At 32.6% G+C, this 27,855-nt stretch overlaps 1 protein-coding gene across 1 annotated transcript in view; it reads right to left on the bottom strand.

The window, feature by feature from the left end:
* GABRG1 (gamma-aminobutyric acid type A receptor gamma1 subunit) overlaps nt 1-27,855 on the bottom strand; it is a 64,660-nt gene that overhangs the window by 5,864 nt on the left and 30,941 nt on the right. Inside the window, exons 4-8 of the mRNA XM_029235497.1 lie at nt 13,503-13,723; nt 12,585-12,667; nt 9,231-9,368; nt 8,953-9,105; nt 4,901-5,112 (exon numbers count right to left, since the gene is read on the bottom strand). Coding sequence (XP_029091330.1) covers nt 4,901-5,112; nt 8,953-9,105; nt 9,231-9,368; nt 12,585-12,667; nt 13,503-13,723 — 807 coding nt within the window. The remainder of the gene's footprint in view (nt 1-4,900; nt 5,113-8,952; nt 9,106-9,230; nt 9,369-12,584; nt 12,668-13,502; nt 13,724-27,855) is intronic.

The following is a 27,855-nucleotide window of genomic DNA, read 5'->3' as shown; positions in this document are numbered from 1 at the left end:
CAAACTAAGCACAGATTTTCTCCAATCAACTTTCACAAAATCCCAGTTATTTATCAGTGAGAATTTCAAAAATTACAAGATCTACATCAATGTTTAAAAATAGACATGAGGTGGATTTTGGTGATTCTGAGTTGTCAATTTTGGTACTCCAAGAATTAGAAGTTAATGGAAATAATTATCAGAGGAAAGTAAAAAATAGAAAGTTAAAAAAAAAAAATTCTGAGGGTTGGGACCAAGGCTGTGAAGCAGAGAATTGTATTCTCACTTGTACATTTATATACTGTTTGATTTGTTCATTTGTTTCAACCATGCACAAGTAAACTTCTTACTGTACTTCACATTTCACCAATATCAAATAATCCTTCCTAGGAGCTTTGCCAATTACCATTACAGGAAAGAAGGTTTATAATTTGTGAAACTGTGTATTGATTCATCTTTTCATTATTTTTGTGCTCTGAAAGGTAGAAGAATGTTTATTCATATAGATATGCACTGGCTGAAAATACGATATTTTTTGTGTGTGAAGAAAATGTTATGGTTGGGTATTGTGGGCAAAAACAAACAAACAAGAAACAAAAAACACAACCTTCCACCCATTATTTCCACTCCAATACCCTAGTTCCACTCTCAGTAATATATGACTTATTGAACTACTGCAATAGCCTTTATCTCCTTGCTTCTTTTGCCATTCAAGTATATACTCCATGCTACTTATAATTATCTTTCAAAAACATAGAAGCAAATGTCCAAGAGAAGTTTTTGCAGTGCTTGAAGTGTTCTGTATCAGTATTGTTCAATATGGTAGCCACTAGTTACATGTAGCTATTAAGCACTTGAAATGTGACTAATGCTACTAAGATACTAAATTTTAAATTTTGCTTGATTTTAATTAATTTAAATCAACCTAGCCATATGGCTAGTGGCTACTGTATTAGATGAAAAGCCTGAGAAATATACAAATCTACTTTGTATTCTTATATGTATGCCTCAACTTGGCTTACATGGTTCCTTCTCTCTCAAATATGCTTGATAATTTGTTTTCCTGAAAACTGCAACTTATTCTTTAAAGAACTACTTCAATGATGCCATGCTTTCTTTGTAATTTTCTCTATCAAATTCCCTTTGGAAGAGTTAGTTTACATACATTTTGAATAAATTATTTACAATGAAATGAAAAAGGCCACCCACTGCACTGTTGGCTCACAATGACATAGCCTCTTCTCAACACTATGTGCTTGTTAGTGCTTCACAGACCATATTACATGATGTCTCAAGATTTCCTCTGTGCATAGGACAGGCCACTTTGTTCGGACTTTGTGGTACCTATCTCTATTTCAATAAGAACATCTTTAAATATTCTTAACTTATATCTATCATAGAAAATATTTTGCTGCCGAAAAGGTATTTGAAACCAGTCACCTAACTGCTACTTCCTTATAGTGTCTTTGTCTACTTTTGATTTTTATATTGGACTGTACTTTATTATCTTACATTTACACTTCTAATGTATTTTTCCACAACTAGATTCAAAGATCCCTGAAAGCAGAGAACACATTGTGTCGTTATTTTCTTCATAGTGCCTTGTTCATGGCTGGTGAAATAAACTTCCTTCATTTAACATTTTAACCAATTGAGAGATTACAAATAAGTTCTACCTCAAATGGGTAGATCAGGCTCCTGATGTAGGTATAACACGGTTTTCTGAGATTTTTTTTTTATCATCAATGGGCTATTTCAGTTTCAACAAGAACTACTCTTTAGTTAGCTGGTTTACTACTATTGCTTTTCTGAGATCTTTACATGTTTCATAAGGATCTTGATTCTATACTTCAACATAGTTAACTTATTAGATTCTCGTGAAAATAGATATTGATACAAACACATGTGAATCATATTCTTAATGAGTAGAAATAAAAACCCAATAAAATATATTGGATGGTAATATGGACCAAGTCAAAATGTCACTGACATTCACAATAAAAAATAAAGGAGAAAGAAATAAAGAAATATGGACATAAGTAAGGCCAGAAGGAAGAAAGGGATAATGGAAAGAAGGAAGGAAGGAAGGAGGAAGGGGGAGAAGAAGGAAAGGAGGAAGGGAGGTGGAGAGAGAGAGCAAGAAAAAGAAAGAGAGAAAAGGTCCAATGTATCATGTGGAGAGTAAGGTAGAAAGCATCTTTATTAATTTATATTTTTCTTAGAGGGGTCATTGAAGCTAAAAATCTATTGTGTTCAAATATCATCTCTTCCTGAGTAAAATAAATTGGAGTTTTCTGGGATTCTCAGCTAAGCAGTCAAAGAGATGTCAAGAAGGGGATTTTAGTTTCTTTTAATAACAGACATGTTGACTTTTCAGTGACTCTAGGCAAGATCTTTGGTCCTGGCCTATTGCCATAAATAATTTGGTGAAGAAAAGAGAAATGCTGGATTTTAAACAACTCAGAATTTTAAGCCTATAAAATAAAGTGGGCAGATGGAAGGACAGAGATAGAGAGAGATAGAGATAGAGATAGAGAGAGAGAGAGAGAGAGAGAACGAAGATAAACTCACAAACAATTAAAACACGTGTAAAGGCAAGATGCTGCAAGATTTCTGGGTCTAGGCTTGCATTTGATCCTCCTGGCTGGAACAGAAGAAAAACACAGATTCCACAAAGCCCTTAAATAGAATATTTTGAGACAACAGCAAGCAGAGCTATCTATTCTTCATAAAAGTGTGCCCTGATTTACCTGATTGGCAAGACCATATGGCTAAACACTGAACTAGGCAGGGAGTCAGATTTGATTACTGATCCAATTTTTCACTTAAAGTGTCATTGTGTATTGAAAAAGCTCACGAAGCACATAACTGAACAGAAAGAAACTACTATAGAATTTTATTTTGGACGGCTCTAAAAATATTTTTCTTACCTAGGTAGTCAATTACATATCAATTTAACTTTTGATATTTGCAATTTAATGCTTCAAAGCTCTCATTTATTTTTTATTCCTTAATTTTTCATCTTTAATATTTTGCTTCTTGGGTTTGGTGCTAAGTTTTAAATACTCAACATACAGGCATTTTTTTCCTAAATAACTATTCTAGAACAGTGCCTAGAACATGGGTGTCCTTAATTAATATTTGATGAATGAATGATTAAATGAATGTCATAATGTTAAAGCTCGTACTCCAATGTTTCAGCTTCCTGAGTAAATGAGACATCTGGTAATGTGGTTGAGAGCACATGATCTGGGGTCAAACTGATTATCTGTAGTCCTACAGTAGCCACTTATTGGTTGAATAGCCTTAGATAATATTAGTACCTATATTACATATTCTTAGAATGAAATTCTAGAATCCATGTGAGATTGTACATTGTCTGGCTTATGATGTTAATTATTTTTATTCTAAACATTTTCATTCACAATTTCCAAAAATAAAATTGTCAAGGTATTAATCAAGCACAGCTGTGGATGAGTAAATGATGAAATGGAAAATTCAGAGAGGATGTTTGGCTTGGATTAAAGGAAGATAGTAGAAAACTTGTGTTTTTCTTTACCTAAAAAATTAGCAAATGGATTTTAAAGCTGAAATCATTGCCCCCTGATGCCTTGTCCACTCAGAGGCCATAATAAATCCTATGGATAAGCTAAAATCATGTCAAGTTGAGAGAGTCACATGTTAATTCTACCATGTAAGTTCTGAAATGTGTACCACCAACAATGTGCTCTCCTTCCTTGGGATATTGTGGGAATCTGGAACCAAATACACAAGACTTTGGTCCTTGGAGTATAACATAAAAGGTAAAATATAATTTAAAAGTATGGTAAAGTTTTATAAGGAAACTAATGAAAAATGGGGGAAGGGAGAAAAAGCATTGAATCTTAGAACTTACAAATTTAGGACATAACATGAAAAATCCCATGCCTCATTATGTACATGCTATGGTAGGTTTACAAGCTTGCCACTCATGCATAACTGTTTTATATAGTCCTCAAGTATGTTGGTATTTTGGAAAAAATCTGCTTTAAAAACATTTATTGGAATTAGCAATGAAGTGTCTTTTTTGTTAATATTGGAGAAAAAGATGTTTACTTTTCTGAGTCCTATGAAAACAGGCAACATAAAGGAAGGATTACAAGCTTGACCTCTGTTATCATAAAAGACCTGGGTTTGAGTCTTGGATCCTTGACTTCCTAAGTTTGTCCTTGTGCAAATTACTGAACTTGTATGTATAAGGTGCCTATGAGCATAAATGAAATTATGCATATAAAGGAGTTCCTGGAATACTCAGTGTTAGATATTACTTTAAAGTTGTTATAATTGCCATTATAAAAAGAAACTATAGTTAATCATCCAATACTTAAGTATTTTAGAATCAGTAGAGTTAATTCTAATTTATCAACTTGATGTGATGTAAGTTAAGGTAGATATATACTTAGGAAGGGGGAGTAAGTGAGTACAAATATGCAAAAGCCAAACAGATATCTTCTCTATGACATAGAAAGCTATGTCTTTCAAACACAGCTGAATACTAACATTAAAGAGAGATCTTTGTCTCTAAAAATTAAGTTAATTTTGTGGGGTACCAGTGTAAGAAGTCCAAATCCTATCACAAAAATAGATTCAAAGAGAGAGTTTAAATAATTTTTAGGTACAAAGAATTTACTACTTGTAGAAAATTTCACAGCATAATAACCACTCTTTACAAAGGTGATCCAAAAGTCTTTTCTAGGGAAAAATATAAGAATACTTTTGCTGGTGGGCAATGTTAGGTACCCCAGTTTCATCTTAATATTTTTTTTATCTTTTGTCAAGGTACCACTAGCAACCATATCAGTCTAAGAAAGTATAACATGAGAAAAGAGTATCTCTAACAGTAAATTGTTGCTTATAAAATAGAGATTTTTTTTTAACATACCAAGGCCTTATTTTTTAGCTTTCTTTCTCTAGTAGTCTTAACTTTTTTGTTGCTGGTAAAATAATGCAAGGTACCATACTCCATCAAAGCTGCAAAAACAAAAATGAAACAAACAGAAACAAAGAGATCCATCGCAGTCACATAAGAAACCTTAGGTAAGGACTTCCTGGCAATTGTACTCAGAGTTGTCATAGTCAGAACTGTAGTGATACCTGTGGAGGGAGGGAAGAAAAATAAATGATGAAAAATAAGACCATTTTTATTCTTCCAACCGATTTGGCAATATTGTGAGCAGAAATAAACAATGGAAACAAAAGCATATAATTACTTGTGATTTACAGAAAAAAAAAATTCTGGTAACCATAACTACATTGTGTTCAATGTGTTCTTTGTGTCTCTGTGAGTTCTAATCATCTAAATTCTCCAGACCGCAGGTAGTTTACTCCCTGTACCTATTCTTCCCTTCCTCCATAATAATAGACTATCCAATTTTTAGCTAGTCTGCACCTGCCTGAAAGTACAAATTTATTTGCCAGCTTCTTTTAGCTATGTGTGGCCACAGGCTGAAATCTAGCCAAGAAGAATTAAGTCAAGGGTGTAAACAACTACCAAAAGATGTCATTAGAAAGATAGGAAATGCTCCTCGTTCCCTCTTCCTAATTGCATTTTTCTGGAATACAATAGCCAGAGCACCAGAAGACATTTTAGACCTCTACCCAATTTAATCTACAGTGATTTGAAGTTTCGTGCCACACACAGTTAAAAGTAATCCAAACTACTATAGAATTTTTTTTTTTATTACTTGAATTAGACCTATTTTTTTCATCTCGGTAAAGAATACAGGCAAAATGATATCAAGGGAATACTTTAAAAAGACAGAGTAAATCTTCATGTTTTGAAGAAGTCAACATATAAAATTAGAATACCCACCTGGGCCCCAGCCCTGTATATGGATCTTTGGGGGTATCTGTTTCTCTTTATCCATGGCCTTCTTGTGGTTCTTACCACTACTAATTTTAGGGCCCCTAACTCACAGCTGCACATGTTATGTCTCTTCTGATCTAAACTGCCTTAATTCTCATTCTTTGCCTTATGAAAGAAGGCACCATTAGTGGGATTGTTTTCTCTCCAAAAAAGTACTAAATATAATGCCAAATGAATCTTAATTTGGTCAATTATTTATAAAGTGGCAGCATCTGGGTTGAAAAAAATAGAAAGTGCCTCTTTGATATGGTAAAGGCAACATCCACCTCTTTCCCTCATGTCTACACTGAAACATGCCTTAATAATAATTCCTTTCACATGCCCATCTTTTCATTTTTATCGCTTAGGATTGAAAAAATTAAAGATGATACACGTATAATGAATTGGAAGTCATGGAGGCAAATTAGGTTCAAATTCTCATGTTCCCACTCTTAACTCTGTGACCTCAGGGAAGTTTCTTAACTCCTCTGTGCCTCTCATCTAAAAAATGGGCACAGTAATGTAATAAATTTTGTATAATATATTTATATAAAAGGTATTTACTTATTTTTTAAAGTAGATGTAAAATCCTTCTTCCTTTCTAATACTAGCATTTAAAATTTCCCCTCTAAGCATGCTTTAGCTGCATATTACAAATATTTATATGTTAAATTCTTATTAAAATTAAGTTTGAAATATTTTCTAATTTCCTTTTTGATTTTTCTTTAACCCAAGTGTTATCTAAAGGTCATTTAACTTTTTTCCAAATAACTGAGGCCATTATTAATCTGTGTTATTTTTATTCATTTTTAATTTACTTTCATTTTGGTTAGAAAATATACTCTGGAAAGTTTTAGTCTTTTGAATGTTATTGAGATCTTGGTTAATGTTCTGTATGCATTTGAACATATTGTGTATTCTGTAGTTAGGTGCAGTGTTTTATAAATATCAATCAGGTTAAGTTTGATAATTGCATTCAAATTTTCTACATCTTAATTGATTTTTCCATGTAGTTATTCTATCAGTGAAAGAGAAAGAGTATTAAAATGTTCAATTATTATTGCAGATTTGTGTATTTCTCCCATTATTCCTGACAGTTTTTGCTTCTTTTTTTTTAAGCCAAAATTATTTTTAAAGGCTTTTCATATGGTAAGTGCGAAATAATTTCAGTGACTACCAGTCTTCTCTCTTCCTTGATTTGTGCACTATTTTTTTAATAACTTATTAAATCATAACATTCCCATAGTCAGACAAAGGTAGCTTTCCCAAGGTACTTCTGGCTTCCATAAAAATGTCCCATCCCAAGTAGAAAAAAAATCTTAAGGCCAATGTGTTCTTTGATTTCATTATCAATGACGGAATTAAATTTCACTTTACTAAAATACTATTACATTTCTATTGCATAAATTAAGGAAAACTATAGCAGAACTTAGCTTCTACACATTTATCTCTTTAATTTAGTCATTATTATCACAGAGTTTAGCTTAAAAATAATATGGTGGATTTCCTTTTAAAACAAACACCCCACTAAAACATAAATGTTTTATGTTTTAACATGAACAAGAGCACATCACAATTTGTTCACTGTTAACACTGCAGCACCTAGAATGCTGCCTATTTCACATAAAGCATTTGATAAATGTTTGTTAAAATACAATCTTGAATAAATGGGCTCAGGAAATTGTCCTTCAATGATGGATGTATGGATGTATGTATGTACACTTAAAAAAAAATCCTTGATCCTCCAACTACATAGAGTCCACAGTTGTAAGAGATACTCTTTAAGTTAGAGCTGGCTATGGCTTATCTTTATAGTTGATATGGTAATATTAAAAATATGAATTCATGTAAAAACACAATTCCACTATTGACTATTCTCTTTCATGACACTATGGCATAGGCTTTTGTCTTCATATAACCCTAATGGTAGAAATAATCCATCCAAATTTTCTTTGGGAAGAAATATAAGAATAATATTTAAGAACAAAATATAATATTTGGTATACTCAGAGAAGCATACAAAAAAGACTAAAGTAATTTGATTACCTTGGAACATAAAATAATTTGAAATAATTGTAGGAAACAAAACTCAGATATGAGTGCATTTTATCCCCTAGCTATATCTATACCTCTATTTAAATTCCCAAGGAGTTGAATTTCCAAGTATAGAACTAGGTACTTCAGGTTTTATTTTGCTGCTTTTATGTAATTTGCATTTTACTATATTTACTAAATGGAGTTAGTCACCAGCTACCATAGAAACCACATGAAAACCTCTTTATTGTTGAAACTAGAAACTGTCCCAACTTTCTTTATGTTTTTAGGACACAATTATCAGTAGTGAGATTCATATCTTATACGGATGTTGGGAATTAATCAATTAATCAATAATTCATCTTTTTATATCAATACATAAATTTAGGTTATCATTTTCTTTTAAACCAATGTATAATAATTAGACACATTTTCTTATGACTCTATTGCAACACATTGCTAAAGAAAAGATGAAAAGTCTATTTTATCAAGTATGAATTACAAATTACCCTTTTAATCAGTGTTATTGTACAGGCAACTCTAAAAATATTCACAGACTTATTACACATTTTATAGATCACAGAAGCCTGGAAACTTCTTGCTCCTTTCAGCACCTGCCCTTTGGAACCATTGACTGTTCGTTAGCACCATTGTAAGAGAAGGGGATTTCAAAGCTTTCTAAACACACACCAGTCAATAAATACTGGCTATTAGTGATTTGGCTAAAAAATAAAATCTTGATAAAAAGTGATTGAAAATATTGATCACATTTAAGATTCAGGGATTATGTATGATTTTCATGCATTAATTCTTACTTAGTTTTATTCTTCCCTTGACCTATGTTAAAAACATTTCTGAGATTTCAAGCTCTTTACAATTCTTTTTCCTACTTGTTTCATATATTCATTTCAACATCATATTGCACTAGAGTATCTGTTCATTTTTGTCAGACTGCAGTTAGAGGAATATTTCTAACATATTAAACTGTAAACTTTTATCACATTAAAATGTTGCTAAAAGTCATATGACACTATAGAATATATTACATGTCATACCCAGTGATGTTCTTGCAGGTACTGCATCTTTATTGATCCAAAAAGACACCCAGGAAAGAACAACTGTCAGAATACATGGAATGTAGGTCTGAATAGTAAAATATCCCATTCGTCTGCTCAGGTCAAAAAAAATTGTCATGATAATATAGTCCCCTGGAAGAAAAAATATGTTTTATTTTGGCTATAAAATACATATAAGTATAGGATTCCAAACCAGAGATTTAAATACAAATGCCACTGATGCTAGGATTAATCACTGATTTGTATTTCCTTCTTACCAGAGATTGTGTGAGAGATTTCAGTTGTGTTCCGTAACCCTACAAATGCAAATTGATATAATCTCCAGTATTTAGGATCAGCCACTTCTACAGAAGGCTTTTTCCACTTATACTCAATTTCATTTTTAGGATATCCATCTAGGTAAAAATTAAAATTAAAAATATATACATTAGCAGATCCAAATCTGTTGCTGTTGCAATACCAACATCCAAAGACAAATTCTTTTGAAATTCTTTCTCATTTTTATTATATGTCAAATATAGAAAAAATACTGCATAAAATTTATGAGTATAGGTTAAGGCATAATCATAATGATTAAATAATGATAATCCATGTTGACTCCATTTAAATCAAGAAATAAAATCTTGCTAGCCTTGGGAAAAACCATGTGTCCACTCCAATATAGTATTTCCCCTCCCGACCACAGGTAACCACTAACCTGATTTCTGTGATAATCCTCCCCTTGTTTTTTTGGTTATAGATTTTTTTGATAGGCAATTCTGAAATATATAGCTTAGTCTAGTTTCTTTTTGAACTCTGCTTGATTGTTAACATACTGGATGCATTATTTTATATCTTACTTCTTTTAATATCATATTTGTAATAGTCATCCATGCTGTTTTATGTAGTAGTAGTAAATTTGTTGTATTGTAAAGATGTGCTAAAATTTATTTATCCATTTTATTGTGTCCACACTTGTAATCTTTTCTGTTGGCTATTACTAACACTGCTGTTAGTTATGTTATTGTACATGTCTCACAATTGTATATGCAAAAGTTTCTCTGGTATATATACCTAGGTATGGAGTAGCTGGGTCGTGGATTACATATACTTCCCACTTTATGAAACAGCGTCAATCTTTTTTCCATAGAGAGTATACTATACTCATCTCTCACCAACCAGAGTATGAAAATATATGTGGATCCATATTCTCATTAAGGTTTATGTGGACAGTCTTCTTTATTTTCACTGTAGAGTGTACTATATTTCACTTTTTTCCTGATTATGAATAAAACCTAGAAAAATTTTCATGTGTTTACTGGATTCTTCGGTTTCTTCTTTGGATAACTGCTTGTCAATTGCCCATTATTTTATTGGGTTTTCCTTTTTATCTTTCTTTTATCTGAATTCTTATGTATATTCTGGATACTAGACCTTTGTTATTTATGTTGAAAATGCCTTTGCCTTCTCTGCACCTGTCTAGAATGGAAGTGAATTCTTTTAAAAAGGATATGATTTTCTTTCTGCTACACTTCCTGGAAATCCACAAGGGTTTTTTGGACCAAGTGAAGGAAATTTGGGAAAATCCATGTGGGGCTGGGCTTGTGGTTAAATCCTCTCAAGGAGTTAATTCACCCTGGTATGCTGATTGAAGAGACAACTTTCCTTTTAGACCTTAGTGTTTGTATGTGTATGTGTGTGTGTACGGGGTAGGGGGTGCTCCTTCTTGTTACTCTAATGTTACTCTAAGTGTCCAGCCTTTTGTAACCCAGATGTATGTAGCGATCATGTTTTACTACATTTCCAATCCTCAAGGCCGTCAAAATCGAAGCTCAATTTTATCTTTTTTTGGCAAATGTCCTCAGGCTACAAACCTTCTTACCTTTCTGGTTTCAACTTTTAATGTGAATTTTTGTGGCTGAAAATTCTTTCCTAGTGATCACTTAAAGGTTTTTGAGACGATTTTAAAAATAAAATGTTTTAAATTGTTTTAGACACAAAGGTTAATCTACCATATTACCGGAATGAAATTCAGTATCAACTTTAAAAAGTTCCAAAACAGAGTATCATTTCCCACCAGGATCCCTTAATCAGCCATGCAATGAAATTGCTCTCATCTTTGTTGGCCTGTATAAGGATGTGTTTCCTCTTTCCTTTCTCCATCTTCTCTCTCTTGTTCTAAAGGTTTAGCATCTTTTTTTCCCATATTTCCCATTCTTTTTCATTGGAATTGTAGAAGTAATAGAGTATAATCATAATATATAGGAATGTGGGCACAAATAGAAACAGGGAGCTAGTTACGTAACCACTCTAAATCTCATGATGTTGACTTGTAAAATGGGAGCCATAATGAAATCTTCCAAATACATTTGTTGTGAAATATTAGATGGAGAAGGCTGGATCCTCTACTGGACCCCTATAGAGTGCCTGAAAAAAGATAGCTATGATTATTATATTTATGTCAGTAACACCCAATTGCACTAACAGGGATAGGATATTCCCAATGACAATACCAAGAATTCAGGTATGATATCTAGAGGAGAATACAGTAATTGTTACATCTTTAAATATTTGTGTATCAACTAGTCCTTGAATGTTCCTTTTAATCAAGTCTTTGCTGTTATTTGGCTGTTTTATTCATTGAGAAGTCAATGTTAGAAAATCAGAGTAGTGAAGAGATGAGACTATGAAGTAAAAAGGACATTTTAGTGAGATTAAAATTATTAAGAAAGTCAAGAAAATCCTTAATAAATGACAGCAAGAGATATATGGGAATTTTTAAAGTGAAGAAGCAGGATAATACTTATAAATACTTGTAATCTACTGTGAATAAATTCTAGAATGTGATATCTGAAAAAAATTGAATTTTAAAAAAGGAAAAAGCATTATACAATTCATAGACATAAGCAATATTTTTAAAGTCATTTTATGGGTTTTCAAGACTTGCTGAATTATATATTATGTAGAAAAACACTTTTATAAAGATAAATGTGAGGATAAATATGTTAGTAAATATAAAACAAAACTGATATTGGTATAGAAAGATTATAACTAGTTCTTTGCAACAAAATACTAAGTGTTTGTATCTAAATTATTTCTCTCTAATCATTTCTCTGTGTTTCATTCATTCTTTTGAATAAAATAAATTTATTTATACCTTGGTTTTTCCAACTCATTAAAGTTTTCTCAAATATTTGCTACCCATATAGTAAATGTTCTTCACCAGACCAATTAAATATATTTTAAAGTACAATGTAATAAAGTTAAATCTGGCCTCTAGGAAAATGAATAAAATTCGAATCAACTTTTTATTCATGGCAGTGTAAAAACATCTGAATACAAATCTATCTTCAGTAGTCCCTTATTTAATCAAAATAAGAAAAGAACATGGATATAACTAAGATTTGTAAAGAATGATAAAATATATATATTTACTATGGATTTATTGCCACTTTTTAACTTAAAGCCAGGAACAAATATGTCATTTGCAATTCTATCTAAGACAGTTAAACATAGTCCACAATTCTGAAAATTGTATAAATTGTAGTTTATCTCATTTTATTTTACATTTTTAAATAAATAGGATCAGAGGCTACAAAATTCTATGAAAAATCAAGTATTTTATCACTTACAACTTGAAAATTCCAATGGACATGAATGTTCATCCATAGGAAAGTTATGAAGCTGAAGGTAACATTCTGCATTAATTGTCAATCTATTTAGATGGAAAAATAAATATTAAATAATGAGAAATAATTTCAGGCATTAAAAATCTTTTGTCTAATTTTTAAACGTGATTTTGGCCTACAATAATGGACTGTGATGCACTAGAAAATAATAATAATTCTGAAGTCTCACAGTAGTAATATAATAACATTCATACATGAATAAGAAAATTCTGACATTTTTCTCTCCAGCCAACTAAGATAACTCATAATTAGCCCAAGTATGATCTCTGTGTTTACACTTAAAAATTCATACTTCAGGATCTCAACAAACACATATACGTGCACACACATGCAGGTTAACAGAGTGTACCTGGTTAAGTATGGTGAATTGTTTTCTTTTGACCATAAACATCTTTCCATTAACAGGATGATTCTTAATGAGTCGATATGTTCAAGACAATGAATTAAATAAACTTGAATCTTACACCCCAACCCTCATTTAATCCTGTGTTAGGGATGTTTTACTACACCACTGAAAATCAGAATATTTTAAAATGTTATAGCAGGATGAACTCCCAGAGAAAAATCTCTGTCAATCACTTGCCCTATAGATTAAAAAGAACATGTTTGTACCACAATCTCTTCTGCTTCAAAGAGGGGAAATGGAGTTTTTCATCTTTGCTTTCAGTCCTTTTCACATACTAGTAACTCCGAGCTTAAACAAGTGTTTCCACAATTGTTCACCATTTTAGATTTTAGTGTATAAAAGAAGCTTCATATTTCTCACTTTGCCAAGTTTGAAAAATGGAAATTTATGAGTTGATCAAATATTAGTATGGAAAATAAATTAGAGCAACTACAAGTTTTCTTAAACAGTAATACCTTAGAGTATATAGAACTCGTCCATCATTCCAAATTCGAAGAAGACGATTAGGAGTTGTTATCCAATGAGCATCAGATTTTCTTGAATTTCTGAAGAAAGTGTCAGGAATCCAAATTTTTCCAACCATATTACTGTTAAGCATAAGCACTTTCATGGTACTGTTGAATTTTAGACGACTATCGAACCAGGTTTGGGCAAAAATTATATCTATTGTGTATTCCTAAAAGATAAAAAGAAGAGTAATGACTTATAATAGTAAAGCCACTATTTTAGACATTTTCTTCAGGTTGGATTTTTATAAAGTTTCTGTGAGTAAATAGCACTTAAACTCAGTCTTTTTTGTAGAAAAAAAGTATGCCATTATCTTAACCTTTTTTTTCATTGTTTACATGAGTCACGTAAACTAAAATCCAAGATTTCTCATAATTACTGCTGTCGCGTGTGGCTTTACATAGTTTTTTGTAAATTGTATTCAAGATTTATAATAGGTAGGATATAGTTATTAAACATAAAGGCCAATCATTTTCATGTTAACAATTATATTAAATTTTGTGATATTTATGAATGCTTAAGTCACACAAAAAGTCACAAGCTACAAAATCAAAATGCAAACACTCGCCAAATTATCTAAAAGCCCTTATCTTGTCCTTTGTCCAAAAAATTAATTTCAATTATTTAGATCCACTGTTTTCAAATATTTTAAAGCAATCATACTCACATACACACATACACAGAGACACACACACACACCCTATTAAGCACTTATAATATGCCAAGTATCTGCTGAGTTTTGCAAGTATCATGTCATTAAATCCTTACTACAGCCCTGTGAATAATTACTACTATAATCTTTATTTTTAAGGAACATTTATTAATAGAGACATAAAATAATTCTCCCCACATCAAAGAGCAGATGATATGAAAACTGAGACACTGTAGGTTGAATCCCAAATCCACATATCTAACAACCACATATAATGGTGGTCACAGTGAGGCCTGATGAGTGCCATAATTAGAGCAAAGGCTCTGCGCATAATCAGCAAGTGACTGTAAGTAGGAAATTGCATGGTTATGAGAGAATTCTTAGGAGTAGGTGATTAGGTATAATCTACCTTTATATCCTGACAGAATATCTACCATATTATAAGCATTAAAATTTATTTGATAAAATTAATGAATAAGAATGCATATTTGATGCTACTGAGAAAAGAAAGTGATTATATGTATTTGTGTGTAACTTTGATATTAAAAGAGGAGGAAGAGAGTAAGTTGAAAGATACAAAATTTTATGAGTCACTTGAGATGGGAGAGATTGGCTACTCACTCTTGGTGTAATACTAGCTTTTGTCCAATTTACCTGGAGAGAAATATTTATAATAAATGGAATTATAATTGGGAGCTTGACTAATGAATGAAAAACATTTTAAAATGGTAGAGAGAATAATAAGTAAACAGATTAGGAATCAACTTGTCAATAGAGAAGTTGGATCAAATCCTAATTTCCAGGCAGGATATTTAAATTACAATTTACTTGACTAGAATACAGAGAGTAAAGTGAGTGGAAAATCTCCATTTATCTATTTCGGTGGGTTTATTTTATTTTTATTTTTTTATTTTTTTATTTTTTAATAATCCCATAACCCAACAATTTTTAATTGGCCTTCCTAAGCCTCCAGTGGAAAAGCCCTATTTTCAAATTATGAATTGCCACAAAGATGAAATATTTAAATTTCATAGTCCACTAAAATTTTTGCACATACAGTTTTTAACAAATAAAATTTTAATGTTTCCTGTAAGAGCTTAATTCAATTTATTTATTTATTTTAAAAATTTTAATCACTCAGAAGTGGTTTTATTCTCCAAAAAACAAACGGCACATGGGCTCAAGGCGCACCGGCTTCAGTAGTTGTGGCACGCAGGCTCAGTAGTTGTGGCCCACTGGCTTAGTTGCTCCTTGGCACATGGGATCTTCCTGGACCAGGGAGCAAACCCGTGTCCCATGCATTTGCAGGCGAACTCTTTTTTTTTTTTTTTTTTACATCTTTATTGGAGTATAATTGCTTTACAATGGTGTGTTAGTTTCTGCTTTATAACAAAGTGAATCAGTTATACATATACATATGTTCCCATATCTCTTCCCTCTTGCGTCTCCCTCCCTCCCACCCTCCCTATCCCACCCCTCTAGGTGGTCACACAGCACCGAGCTGATCTCCCTGTGCTATGCGGCTGCTTCCCACTAGCTATCTATTTTACGTTTATTAGTGTATATATGTCCATGCCACTCTCTCAGTTTGTCATAGCTTACCCTTCCCCCTCCCCATATCCTCAAGTCCCTTCTCTAGTAGGTCTGTGTCTTTATTCCTGTCTTACCCCTAGGTTCTTCATGACATTTTTTTTCTTAAATTCCATATATATGTGTTAGCATATGGTATTTGTCTTTCTCTTTCTGACTTACTTCACTCTGTATGACTGACTCTAGGTCTATCGACCTCATTAAAAATAGCTCAATTTCGTTTCTTTTTATGGCTAATATTCCATTGTATATATGTGCCACATCTTCTTTATCCATTCATCCGATGATGGACACTTAGGTTGTTTCCATCTCCTGGCTATTGTAAATAGAGCTGCAATGAACATTTTGGTACATGACTCTTTTTGAATTATGGTTTTCTCAGCCCAGTAGTGGGATTGCTGGGTCATATGGTAGTTCTATTTGTAGTTTTTTAAGGAACCTTCATACTGTTCTCCACAGTGGCTGTACCAATTCACATTCCCATCAGCAGTGCAAGAGTGTTCCCTTTTCTCCACACCCTCTCCATCATTTATTGTTTCTAGATTTTTTGATGATGGCCATTGTGACTGGTATGATATGATATCTCATTGTAGTTTTGATTTGCATTTGTCTAATGATTAATGATGTTGAGCATTCTTTCATGTGTTTGTTGGCAGTCTGTATATCTTCTTTGGAGAAATGTCTATTTAGGTCTTCTGCCCATTTTTGGATTGGGTTGTTTGTTTTTTTGTTATTGAGCTTCATGAGCTGCTTATAAATTTTCGAGATTAATCCTTTGTCAGTTGCTTCATTTGCAAATATTTTCTCCCATTCTGAGGGTTGTCTTTTGGTCTTGTTTATGGTTTCCTTTACTGTGCAAAAGCTTTTAAGTTTCATTAGGTCCCATTTGTTTATTTTTGTTTTTATTTCCATTTCTCTAGGAGGTGTGTCAAAAAGGACCTTGCTGTGATTTATGTCATAGAGTGTTCTGCCTATGTTTTCCTCTAAGAGTTTGATAGTTTCTGGCCTTACATTTAGGTCTTTAATCCATTTTGAGCTTATTTTTGTGTATGGTGTTAGGGAGTGATCTAATCTCATACTTTTACACGTACCTGCCCAGTTTTCCCAGTTTGGTGGTTTTTATTAATTGAATAAATTTGACCTGTAACTTCGTGTAAGTTTAAGGTTACTTTAGTACATTTATATATTGTTATGTGGTTACTGTTATAGTGATATTTATCACAGTATCTAATTATAGTATGATATTATTGTCTATATTCATTATACTGTACATTAGATTTCTATGCATTAGTTAATACTCCTTATAAATTTATACCTTTAAACACCATTATTTTATCTATTTCGTATGAACACTATTGCAATTTGGGAAAGCCACATACATATTAATAATTATTTAAAATCCAACACAGGCCTAGACATTATGTAATTGAGTATGAAATGTATGTTTTATAAAGTGACTAATATGCATAGATAAATTATTATGGTTAATTTGTCCCATATAATAATGTAATTAGTGATCATTCATATATTTAACATCTACAGTGTGTCGTTCATTGTTTTGCATAGATGTAAAGACATGAGGTCCCTGTACACAAAAACATTGCATCATGACCCCCTCTTCACATAGTCTTGGTTACCATTTAAACAACATTCTATACCAGAATTACACTGTGCTTTTGTATGGGATTGAACAGCAGAAACTGCTTAAGATAAAGGAAGAAACTAACATACCCACCAGGTTTATGGCTTGGCAAAGATCCAACATTGGTTGGTAGAGGAAATCTCAGTCTACTTAGTAGGTATACCTGGCTTCGGTGTTCCTGACTAACAGGGCATTAAAGATTGCAGTTGAGAAGTAACTTATATAGGGCTGGGATATAGCAAGCATCTGTGAATCCTGCTTAGCAGCTGGTGGGATCTTCTTTAGCACACCTGTTTATAAATGTGCTAATCACTGTTAAAAGAGTTATAACTTCCAAAGGCCAAATTCTTCCAAGCAGAGATTTTTGGGAAAGTGTGAAGTTTTTTCTGCTCACAAGTCCCTCAATCTATGTTCAAGAAGAGAAAGATACAGAGCCTGTCTTGATTATCCACCCTTCCTAAACTTTTTGCAAAGGCTAATACTTCCAAGCTCTTTTAAATTACTAATCCTTAATAAATGCCTCATTGAGATGAAAAGTTATTAAAGTCTGTGCCATTTTATACATAAGTGAAAAATCCAATTTTGTTTGCTCATTTGTATTAGTGTAATTTCAAGAAAATAATCAAACTGTGTTCTTGTACTTCATGTTCCTATTTAGAGGTTATAATTACCTGCATAATAAATAAGCAAAAGAAACATGAAAAGGAACTTCCATTCACTGAGAACAAGTAGCTTGTTGAAGAATAGCTTCTAGGATAAACATTTTGAGATGAGGAGCAGTGCATTTAACATTTGAGATCCAAAGTACATTATGAAACTTTGCCTCCTTGCAAGTTAGCCCAGAAAATAGCATTAGTGAATAAAGGTGAAGAAGTGAGCCATCTTGATTTCTAACTTAATCAGTCAAACCATAACTGATGAAAGTTCATGTAGTGCATTCTTCTACTTCACTGTCAGATTTGCAGTTATGTGCTGTGTCTAACATTTAAAAGCACTGGTTAATTCAATACTTTTTTTTTTAGTAATGGAATTAGCATCACTCAAAATACAGACCTAAATAATTAATTTAAGTGCATAATTACATCATGAAGTTGGGTTGATCCTGATCTGATCTTAGCACCTTGGCATTAATCTCTCCCTAAAGTATCTATTCACACGGCCAAAATATGATGGGCCAATGGTTAGCAGTAAACCAGATACTAAGGCTATAAACATGTAGAGAAAAGGTACAAGTGTAGTTAATCCCCAGCACAAATAGCTTTAGTGATAAAAGTTCATAGGATTCTGCCCCACTTTGCTCAATTATTGTAAAAGCACCAACTTCTTGAAACTATCACAAGATAAGTAAAATAACTTGGTGTTATTCTGTTTTTTCAAATGAAAAAGAAATAAGGAAGGAGATTATGTCAGGTACTTAAATCATTGAAATCAATCAGCAGTACATTGAGAGATATTACAAAAGCAGACATAAATCCTGAGTTCACTTATCAACCCTTTGGGTTCTATTTTTATGTCTCTAAATTTAGATTTCCAAAGGTACATAACACCATGTGCATTCATCACTTAACTTTTTAACAAATATTTTTCAGTGTCCGAGTTACTTCTGTATTGTTCTTGGTTTACAAAGATGAACATGAAGACTTCTTGTTATGAATATATAAATAATAAAATTGGAAATTCATAATGCTTAGGGGGGATAGACTTAAACAGAAATAGAAACAATAGAGATCATTTTCAGCTATGGAAAATTAAGAAAGACTTCATGACAGAAGTTGTATTTACCTGAACTGACTATCACACACAGCTGAATACTAACATTAAAGAGAAATCTTTATCTCTAAAATGTAAGTTAATTTTGTGGTCCACTCTTTGTTACAAGTTCAAATCTTAACACAAAAATAGAATCAGAGGATTTTCTGACATATCAGTATGCTACTAGGATGGCATTTTTCACACTATTATTGGAAGTGCTGGCTTCCAACGTTTACTTCGGTAGTTTAGATCAAGTTGTGCATATCACAAAGCTGAGTGCTCTACCCAGATAAGCCAAAGCCTGTGGCAGGATTTGCACAATTTCCATTATAGAGATTTGTCTTGATTTCCATTATAGCAAGATGTTAAAAGTGGAGACATTTAACAAATTTTCTCTATTTCAGATTTTAGTTAAACTGCAGGGTAACTGATGTGAGTTCAAATTCATTGCCAATCTAAAACCTAAAACTTTAGTACATTATTTAAAGCCTTTGGGCTGAAACAAATATAAAAATAACACAACTGAGTAGGAGGTAGGGCATTGTCTTTAATTGTATACATAATTGTAAATACTTTTCAGATAAACAATGACTAATACTAATACATCCAAAGTGTGTTGTAGTTAGTGTGTGTAGTGAGATGTTATGGTGTAATCTAAAGAATTACTGGTTGGGTGGAGTCAGAAAATCATGTCAGAGTCCCAGTTATGTGACTTCTTAGAGTAGGGTGCTGACTATGTCCTTTACTCTCTCTCACTGGAAAAATCAGGGCACTATGCGAAATTATCATCCTGATCTTTCCCATCTCTAAGGTTTGGTGATCTTGTTCTAAACATAAACAAGAATAAAGGCTAGAGTGGACATGGTGTTGTCCAGTGACCCATTCTCATAAAAATACTTCTGATCTATAGGCATCTTTGTTATTTTAATTTAATCCCACCTAATTCCTGCTAAATTTATAGTTGAAAATGGCTCAAGCCAGTGGCTGCCAAAACTGGTTGACCAGAAGTCCCCAAAGAGCATTTTCAAAATTCTGATTCTAGGTCCCCATCCCAGATTACTGAATCAGAATCTCATAAAGCAATACTGAAAAATTGCATTTTTCTTAAATGCAGTTTGGGTTTCTAAAAGTTTGGAAAATTTCGACTTAAAATTCTATCACTTCCTCAAGGCATTTCTATCCAATAACTAGGTTTCCTGACCAAAATAAAGATAAAAGTAAAAGAAATAAAGAGAGTTAGAGAGAGAGAGAGAAATCCATAGATGAGATTTGTACAGAATTCCTCAGACTGTACAGTATAACTTGTCATCTCTTTAAATAAAATTTCTATATATAAACACTGTTTTAGAACATGTGTTTATGTGTGTGTGTATTTAAGAAAACTTTAACATTCAACTAATAAATGTACCTCAACAGAATTTTAAGTGTAATCTTCAAAAATGGTGAAATATTATCCCTCTGAAGTTATCTTAGGCCATGTTAATTATCACCATATGTGCTAAACTGCTTTTTCTTAGATATTCATTGTTTTTCTTTTTTTTTAAAGAGTATTATTAGCAACGTATTAACATTTGTCATTCTCCTCTTGTAAATAAATTTTCTATTAAGAAGTGAAGCAATCAAAGCCGTTGCCTAATAACTTTGAGTTTATCATTGAAAACCCTTGGTAGGTACCATATAACTCATATAATTTGATTTTAAACAAAGAGGTGAAAAATGTATACTCATAAGATATATTTATTATCATCTATAACATTTGACAAATGAAATAGTGCCTTGAATCAGCTAGGCAGGAAGCAAGGCTACCTACCTTTTAATCACATGTATGATTAGGTCCTTATTCTGGCAGAACTTTCCCCCAATCCTATCCTGAGGCCAGAACTACCAAGCAGTACAGTCCCATTCTACAACATTCTCTATCTACTAATTCATGAAGGACTCAAAATTGTAACTAACCTAGGAGGCAGATCATTAAAAAATAATTCAATATAGACACCTCCAAAATCTGACCAAGATGTTAGATAATGTATTACTATATAGATTATGGTACAAATACATCCCCTAATATCATGCAACATTTAATGATATTTTTAAAAAGTAGTTAAGTGGAATAACAGTAATGATATAATAAGTAGAAAGACACAACGTTATAAAAATATGTATAATATTAATAGTATAACATTTGGGAAAACTATGTACATGAAGTTATTAAAATGGTAGTTAACAATGGTGACCACTGGATAATCATAATCTAGAATATTAATTTTTTCTTTTGCCTAAATGGAATTTCTAATTTTCCAATATTGGTCATGTATTTCTTTTATAATAAGGAAAAAATCCTATTTTAATGAAAGATTTTTAGAAATAAAATAGCATAGGGTCACCGTTTGCAACTTAAAATATGTATGTGTTCATACACAGAACTTTCCGGGCCCTTCCTCTTCTGTATCGATCTAATTTGTTATTTTTTAGACATCTTCCCCACTAGGTTTTATACTTCTCCAAAGGAAAGAGGCCATATATATTCTAACTTAGTAGCCAATGTACCAACTTTTGCAATACAAGTCTTACATAAATAAAAGACAAATAAGACCATAAAATAAAAATTTAAATGTGTTTTTTTCAACTCAAGAAATAGTAAAATTATTTTAATAATTTTTGGAAGTTCAGAGGTTATTTTAATTTCTTTATTCTAAGAGCTTTAACTTCCTATTCATGGGGCAAGTGAGCATTCTGGATCAAAGAAGTACAGAGTTGAAAATAATATTTATTTATAATTTTAAATTTTACCTCTGCTAGTGTTGAATCAAAACTTACCTAAATTCTATATTATTTTAAAATAAAGCCTGTGAAAAGAAATAGATTTTAGAGTATTTAATGAAAACAATAAATCTTAACATAATATGCAAAAGAAAAGAAATTAAAACTATGGCAACAAACTTTAAAATATTGTACAAACCAAACAAATAAACTTAATGTGTTTGCTGTTTCATAATTCCTAAAAATAATATAGCTGGCAAGGAGTGACCATTTCCTGTTAATATAGTAAGAGGAAAAAACACGGTTAATTTGATATGTAGAAGCTATGCTTGAGGCTTTATTTCCTTAAATCTGGAAGCAGCAGGAACAAAAAAGAGAGAAAAGGAAGGAGAGGAATGAGAGGGAAGAGAGAGAGAGAGAGAGAAAGGCAGAGACAGAGACAAAGAGAGATGGAAAAATGAACCTATGAACATTAGCACCTACTGTATGAACCATGCTGAAGAAATGTGCTCCTTGCAAGAAATTCATGGAGAAAAAAATTCTGAGCACCAGCTTTCTCAATATATCTAGAATGTTTAAACCCAAGTTATATGTCTAGGGAGTTTATTGTCAAAAACAAGTCTGATAAAATAAGGGAAAATAAAAAATATTAAACTTCAGTTCTCACCATTCTCAAATAGATTATTTAACTATACCTCACCCCCTATACACACATTTGATGTTTGGCCATTCCATTTGAATGATAGAACAAAATTTGGTTTCTGGAAAATCTCTTATATCCCGTACTGTATTTCCATACAATAATGATTAGTGTTTATAACTTTCGTAGTTCTGTCTATGCTTTTAAAGAATATTTTTTCTTTTATAGGGAGCAGTTGGATTTTCCTTTTCTTGTAAAAGGAGTCTGAAAAGGGGCATTATTGTTAAATATTTCTATACTGGACAGAAAGAAAACAACTTGTCTTTTGCTAAATTAATTTAATCCTATTTGTGTACTGCTCTCCCCAGCATTGTCATCTCCAGCAGGTAGTTACTTTGGAGTCTAGCCCAGCTTGTGCCCTGGCTCCTTTCTAAGTTGCCTTCCTCATAACTTGTGTTTTCATTCTTCATCCCTGTCTCCATTACCAAAACCAATCGCAATTTCACGCTGGAAGAATATATTCAGCTTCGGAAGCATATTCTAAGACCATGTGACCTCTGACCCTGGCAGTTAGGATGATATAAACTTAAGTTCTACAGACATGAAATGGGATCTTGTTCTTGAACAGTTTTGTATAGCTGTCTTTCTCTCTGGTCTGACACTTTCAAAATGCGTATATTGATAATCTCTTAAATATTGGACTATATAATGGTGTACCAGTTCCTATGAGTAAACCCATGTCCAAATTATACTTGGAATTTTCAATTATAACTGTTTTCTACTTACTCCCCGTGTGTTATATACCTATAATATCATCTTGGATTCTCTGGAGCTTTCATTGATTTTGACTTGATTCAGAGAATCGCTATAACCCTTGAACGTTGTATTTGCTACCAGAGGATAAGTGCAATTGTTTAATTATCCTGACACATTTACTTGAAAGAGTGAAAATACATAATCTCCTCAAAACCTGAAAAATTAAGAGGTTAAATACTTTAATTCCAGTCTAATAACCTCTATTAACATTTTTTGCCTTCAGTTTTGATTGTATATTTCTGTTCTGTTTACAATTAGATAGTTTTAATTAGAGATGCATAGTTGAACAGCCTCTTTCCAAGTTAATCTTTCAATCTTCATTAGTTCATCTGTTATTCACTTTGCACTTAAATTCTCAAAATAGAAATTATAGGAACGATCTATTTATTGACTGATTTATTCATTCTTTCAACATGCAATTATTAAATATCTATTTTTTGACAGTGGCACCAGGATTGAAGCCATTAATCTAACCCTGGATTTAAAAAGAAAAGAAAAGAAAGACATATCCTATTGTAGAATTACATTGCTTTAGGTCTTATCAGTAATCTACAGATACTATTTTATGTAGCCAAGCTTAAAATGAAACAACCATTTTGCACCAAACAAAATTTTGCCTCATTTGAAAAAATAAAAATATTAAACCTATGTATTAATTTTGTTCCTTATCAGTAACTTAAGTTGTATGTGTAAAGAGGGAAAAAACACTTGCTTGCTTAATTACACTCAAGTCTGCTTGCTTTATTACACTCACAGTCAAAGCAATTTTGTTCATTTTATAATAACTGAATTCTAATTTTCCTGCATTGTTTAGTTAAAATAGTCTTCTATGTAAACTGTTCCTTAATCCCTAGTATGACAATGCTTCTCTTTTAATAAACACTATCAAATATTCCACAGTTTTTTTTCTTATACGTGCTTTAGTATCACCAATTTTAATAGTAATTTCACTTAATTAGCTTTATTAAAAAACTATCACTGTCCAAGGTTACAAGTGTCTAATTTGCCCCACTGGGAAAACTAAATATTTAATACCATGAAACTTTTATATAGGAAGATCATCATAGAAGCCTCTTGATAGCCATTCTTGTCAAAATATTTCTGGAATACAAATTCAGTCTTGAATTCTACTTCTTCTTTAATGACCACATTTTTCTTTAATGAATTCATTCAAATTGAAAACAAAAGCCCCAAATAAAACATATACAATGCAGAAAAATTTAGACTTCCACATGCCCAAATGGGCTTATCTAAGTATTGGTTAATTAGAGACTGAATATTTTATGATTTTTTTAAGAGAAAATTAACATTTTAGTAAGGCATTACTTTATGAAATCTTATATTTTCATAATGTTAAATCAATACACACAGGTATATAGAATGTTTTATCTTTACAAAAACCAAGAGGTTGTATACAAATTTGTTTGGGGTAGAAGTAGTACTAAAACACTCTTTGAAACTTTCTTTTCCCTTGCTTTATCTTCATTTTCTTGCCAACTATGCTGTTTAACTTACTACCTCAATTTCATCTTTCAGGTCCTTAAATATATTGGGTTGGCCAAAAAGTGCCTTTGGTTTTTTAAGCCAAAATAAAAGGCACATTTTTCATTTTCACCAAGAACTTTATTGAACAATGTATTTGCCCTTTTGTTCCACTACCTTCTGCCATTTTTCAGGCAACTTCATTATTCCATTTTCCCAAAACTTTTAATCTTTTTGAGCAAAGAACTGTTCCAGGTGCCTTTTACAGTCTTCCAGAGAATTGAAATTTTTTCCAGAATTTTGTAAAGACCGAAATAAATGCAAATCTGAAGGTGCAGTCTCTGGTGAATACGGCAGAAGAATCAGAACTTCCCAGCCAAGCTGTAACAGTTTTTGCCTGGTCATTAAAGAAACATGTGGTCTTGTGTTATCCAGATGGAAGATTATGCATTTTCTGTTGACTGATTCTGGATGCTTTTCGTCAAGTGCTGCTTTTAGTTGATCTAATTGGGAGCAGTACTTGTTGGAATTAATTGTTTGGTTTTCCAGAAAGAGCTCATAACAGAGGACTCCCTTCCAATCCCACCATATACACAACATCACCTTCTTTGGATGAAGACTGGCCTTTGGTGTGGTTGGTGGTGATTCATTTCACTTGCCCCACCATCTCTTCTGTTCCACATTATTGTACAGTATCCACTTTTCATCACCCGCAACAATTTGTTTTAAAAATGGAATGTTTTCATTACGTTTCTGTAGAGAATCACACGCAGAAATACGGTCAAGAAGGTTTTTTTCACTTAACTTATGTGGAACCCAAACATCAAAGTGATTAACATAACCAGGCTGGTGCAAATGATTTTCAATGCTTGACTTGGATATTTTGAGTATGTCGGCTGTCTCTCATGTGGTATAATGTTGATTGTTCTCAGTGAATGTCTTGATTTGATCCCTATCAACTTCAACTGGTCTACCCTACCGTGGGGCATTGTCCAGAGAGAAATCTCCAGCACGAAACTTCACAAACCACTTTTGACAGGTTTGTTCAGTCACAGCACCTTTTCCATACACTGCACAAATCTTTTTTTGCATTTCAGTTGTATTTTTACCTTTCAGCACTTTTTCCATACACTGCACAAATCTTTTTTTGCATTTCAGTTGTATTTTTACCTTTCTTGAAATAATAAAGCGTAATATGCCGAAAATGTTACTGTTTTTCTTCCACCTTCAGTATTAAAATGGCTACACAAAAATTCATCAATTTGGTAAGTTTTTTTTTAATGCATGCTGATATGACAGCTGTCACAATACAATCTAACAAAATTGTTTCAAATTAAAGACAACTAAGAGCTACCAGAGCCATCTTACAGGAAAAAACAAACGAACATTTTGGCCAACCCAATATATGTTCCTCAAGGTCTGATATTTGTTTCTTTTTCCTTCTCTCTTTACTTTAACACTGCTTTTCCAATTCCTCGGAGGTTTAGCTAATCCCTGGTAAATATTTGCTCCAGCCCTTTCTCCTGACAGTTGGCTCCTATTTTCAGACTCTCAAATTCAACTTATCCCAAGCCAGTTCGTATTTATTTGCACTAAGGCAACAAAGATGTCCATTATGGTGTGGCCAAAATGCTGTCAGTACGGTAATCAATATAGGCAGCTGTGAAAGTTAATGACAATCATGTGAACATCATATTGAGTAAGAGAAAAACTGAGCATGGCTGTAATACTATAAGAATAAGCAGACACAGACAAGTATATAATGATGGTTATTCAGGCATAAAGTGGTTAAGATCACTAATAAAGAGACAATTTGTTGTGGTAATGAATAAATGAAGTTAGGGAGAAAAATCATCAAAGGGTTAGAGAATTATCTTTGCATGGTGCTATGGGCTAAATGGTGTCCTCCCAAAATTCATATGTTGAAGCCCTAACCCCCAGTACCTCAGAATGTGACTGTAATTGAAGATAGGGCCTTTGAATAGATGATTAAGTTAAAATGAGGTCTTTAGGGTGGACCCAAATCCAATCTGACTGCTGTCTTTATAGAAGGGAAAATTTGGATACACAAAGAGCACCAGGGAAATACATGCACTGAGGAAAGCCCATGTAATGACACAGTGAGAATGTGGCCATCTTCAAACCAAGGAGAAAGGCCTGAGAAGAAAGCAAAGTTGCTGACACCTTGATTTGGACTTCTGTCCTTAAGAACTGGAGACATAAATGTCTGAAATGTCTGTTGTTTCAGCCAGCAGTCTCTGGCACTTTGTTACGGCAGCCTGAGAGAGTAACACAGGTGACCAAATCAGAGGAGATGAACATATAACATGATTGAGCTCATTGAATGGGACCAAGTAGTTTGACTCACAGAAATGGGATCATTAGGGTTTGGAACAGCACATTTTCAACCTATTTTAAATAATGTCTGTGGGTTATATTGGAGTTATTATGTCTTTCAAATGGTAATGAAAACTATTTATTCTGTGTATAAGAGATAAAGCATAGTTACAAACTTTTCCATTTTCCATCCTAAATGACCTTTCCTTGACATTTTCTCATATTCTCTCTTGCTCATATTCCTCTTTTACTCTCTTCCTTCTCTACCGCCAAACTCTTACCTCATTCTCTTCTAAGTCAAGTTTCTCAAAGTAGTAGTTCATAAAATTAACCTGCATTCCCACTTACTCACCATCACCTTGAAATCCACACATGATTGCATGTCTATCACTGCAGAACCCATATTTCTAGCTCTGTGACAAGAAGTTGGATAGGAGACCAATTTTGAGGATGGAGGAGAGACGTACGATTCAGCTGTTATTCGTTTCTTTCTTTCACTTTTCCACTGAATTTCACCTAACAGAGATAACCAGTACCATATAACCAACACCAGTGGGCCCAATTTATTCCATTTATCACTGGATTCTCATGTATGTTGACAACTGGTTATCAGTTCCTTCTTTTCCATTC

The sequence above is a fragment of the Monodon monoceros genome, unplaced genomic scaffold (genome assembly GCF_005190385.1).
Source record: "Monodon monoceros isolate NGI ecotype Baffin Bay Population unplaced genomic scaffold, NGI_Narwhal_1 Super_Scaffold_20, whole genome shotgun sequence".
Lineage (NCBI taxonomy): Eukaryota > Metazoa > Chordata > Mammalia > Artiodactyla > Monodontidae > Monodon > Monodon monoceros.
The sequence above is the reverse complement of the archived record's forward strand: the minus strand, read 5'-3'. Positions and strand labels throughout refer to the sequence as shown.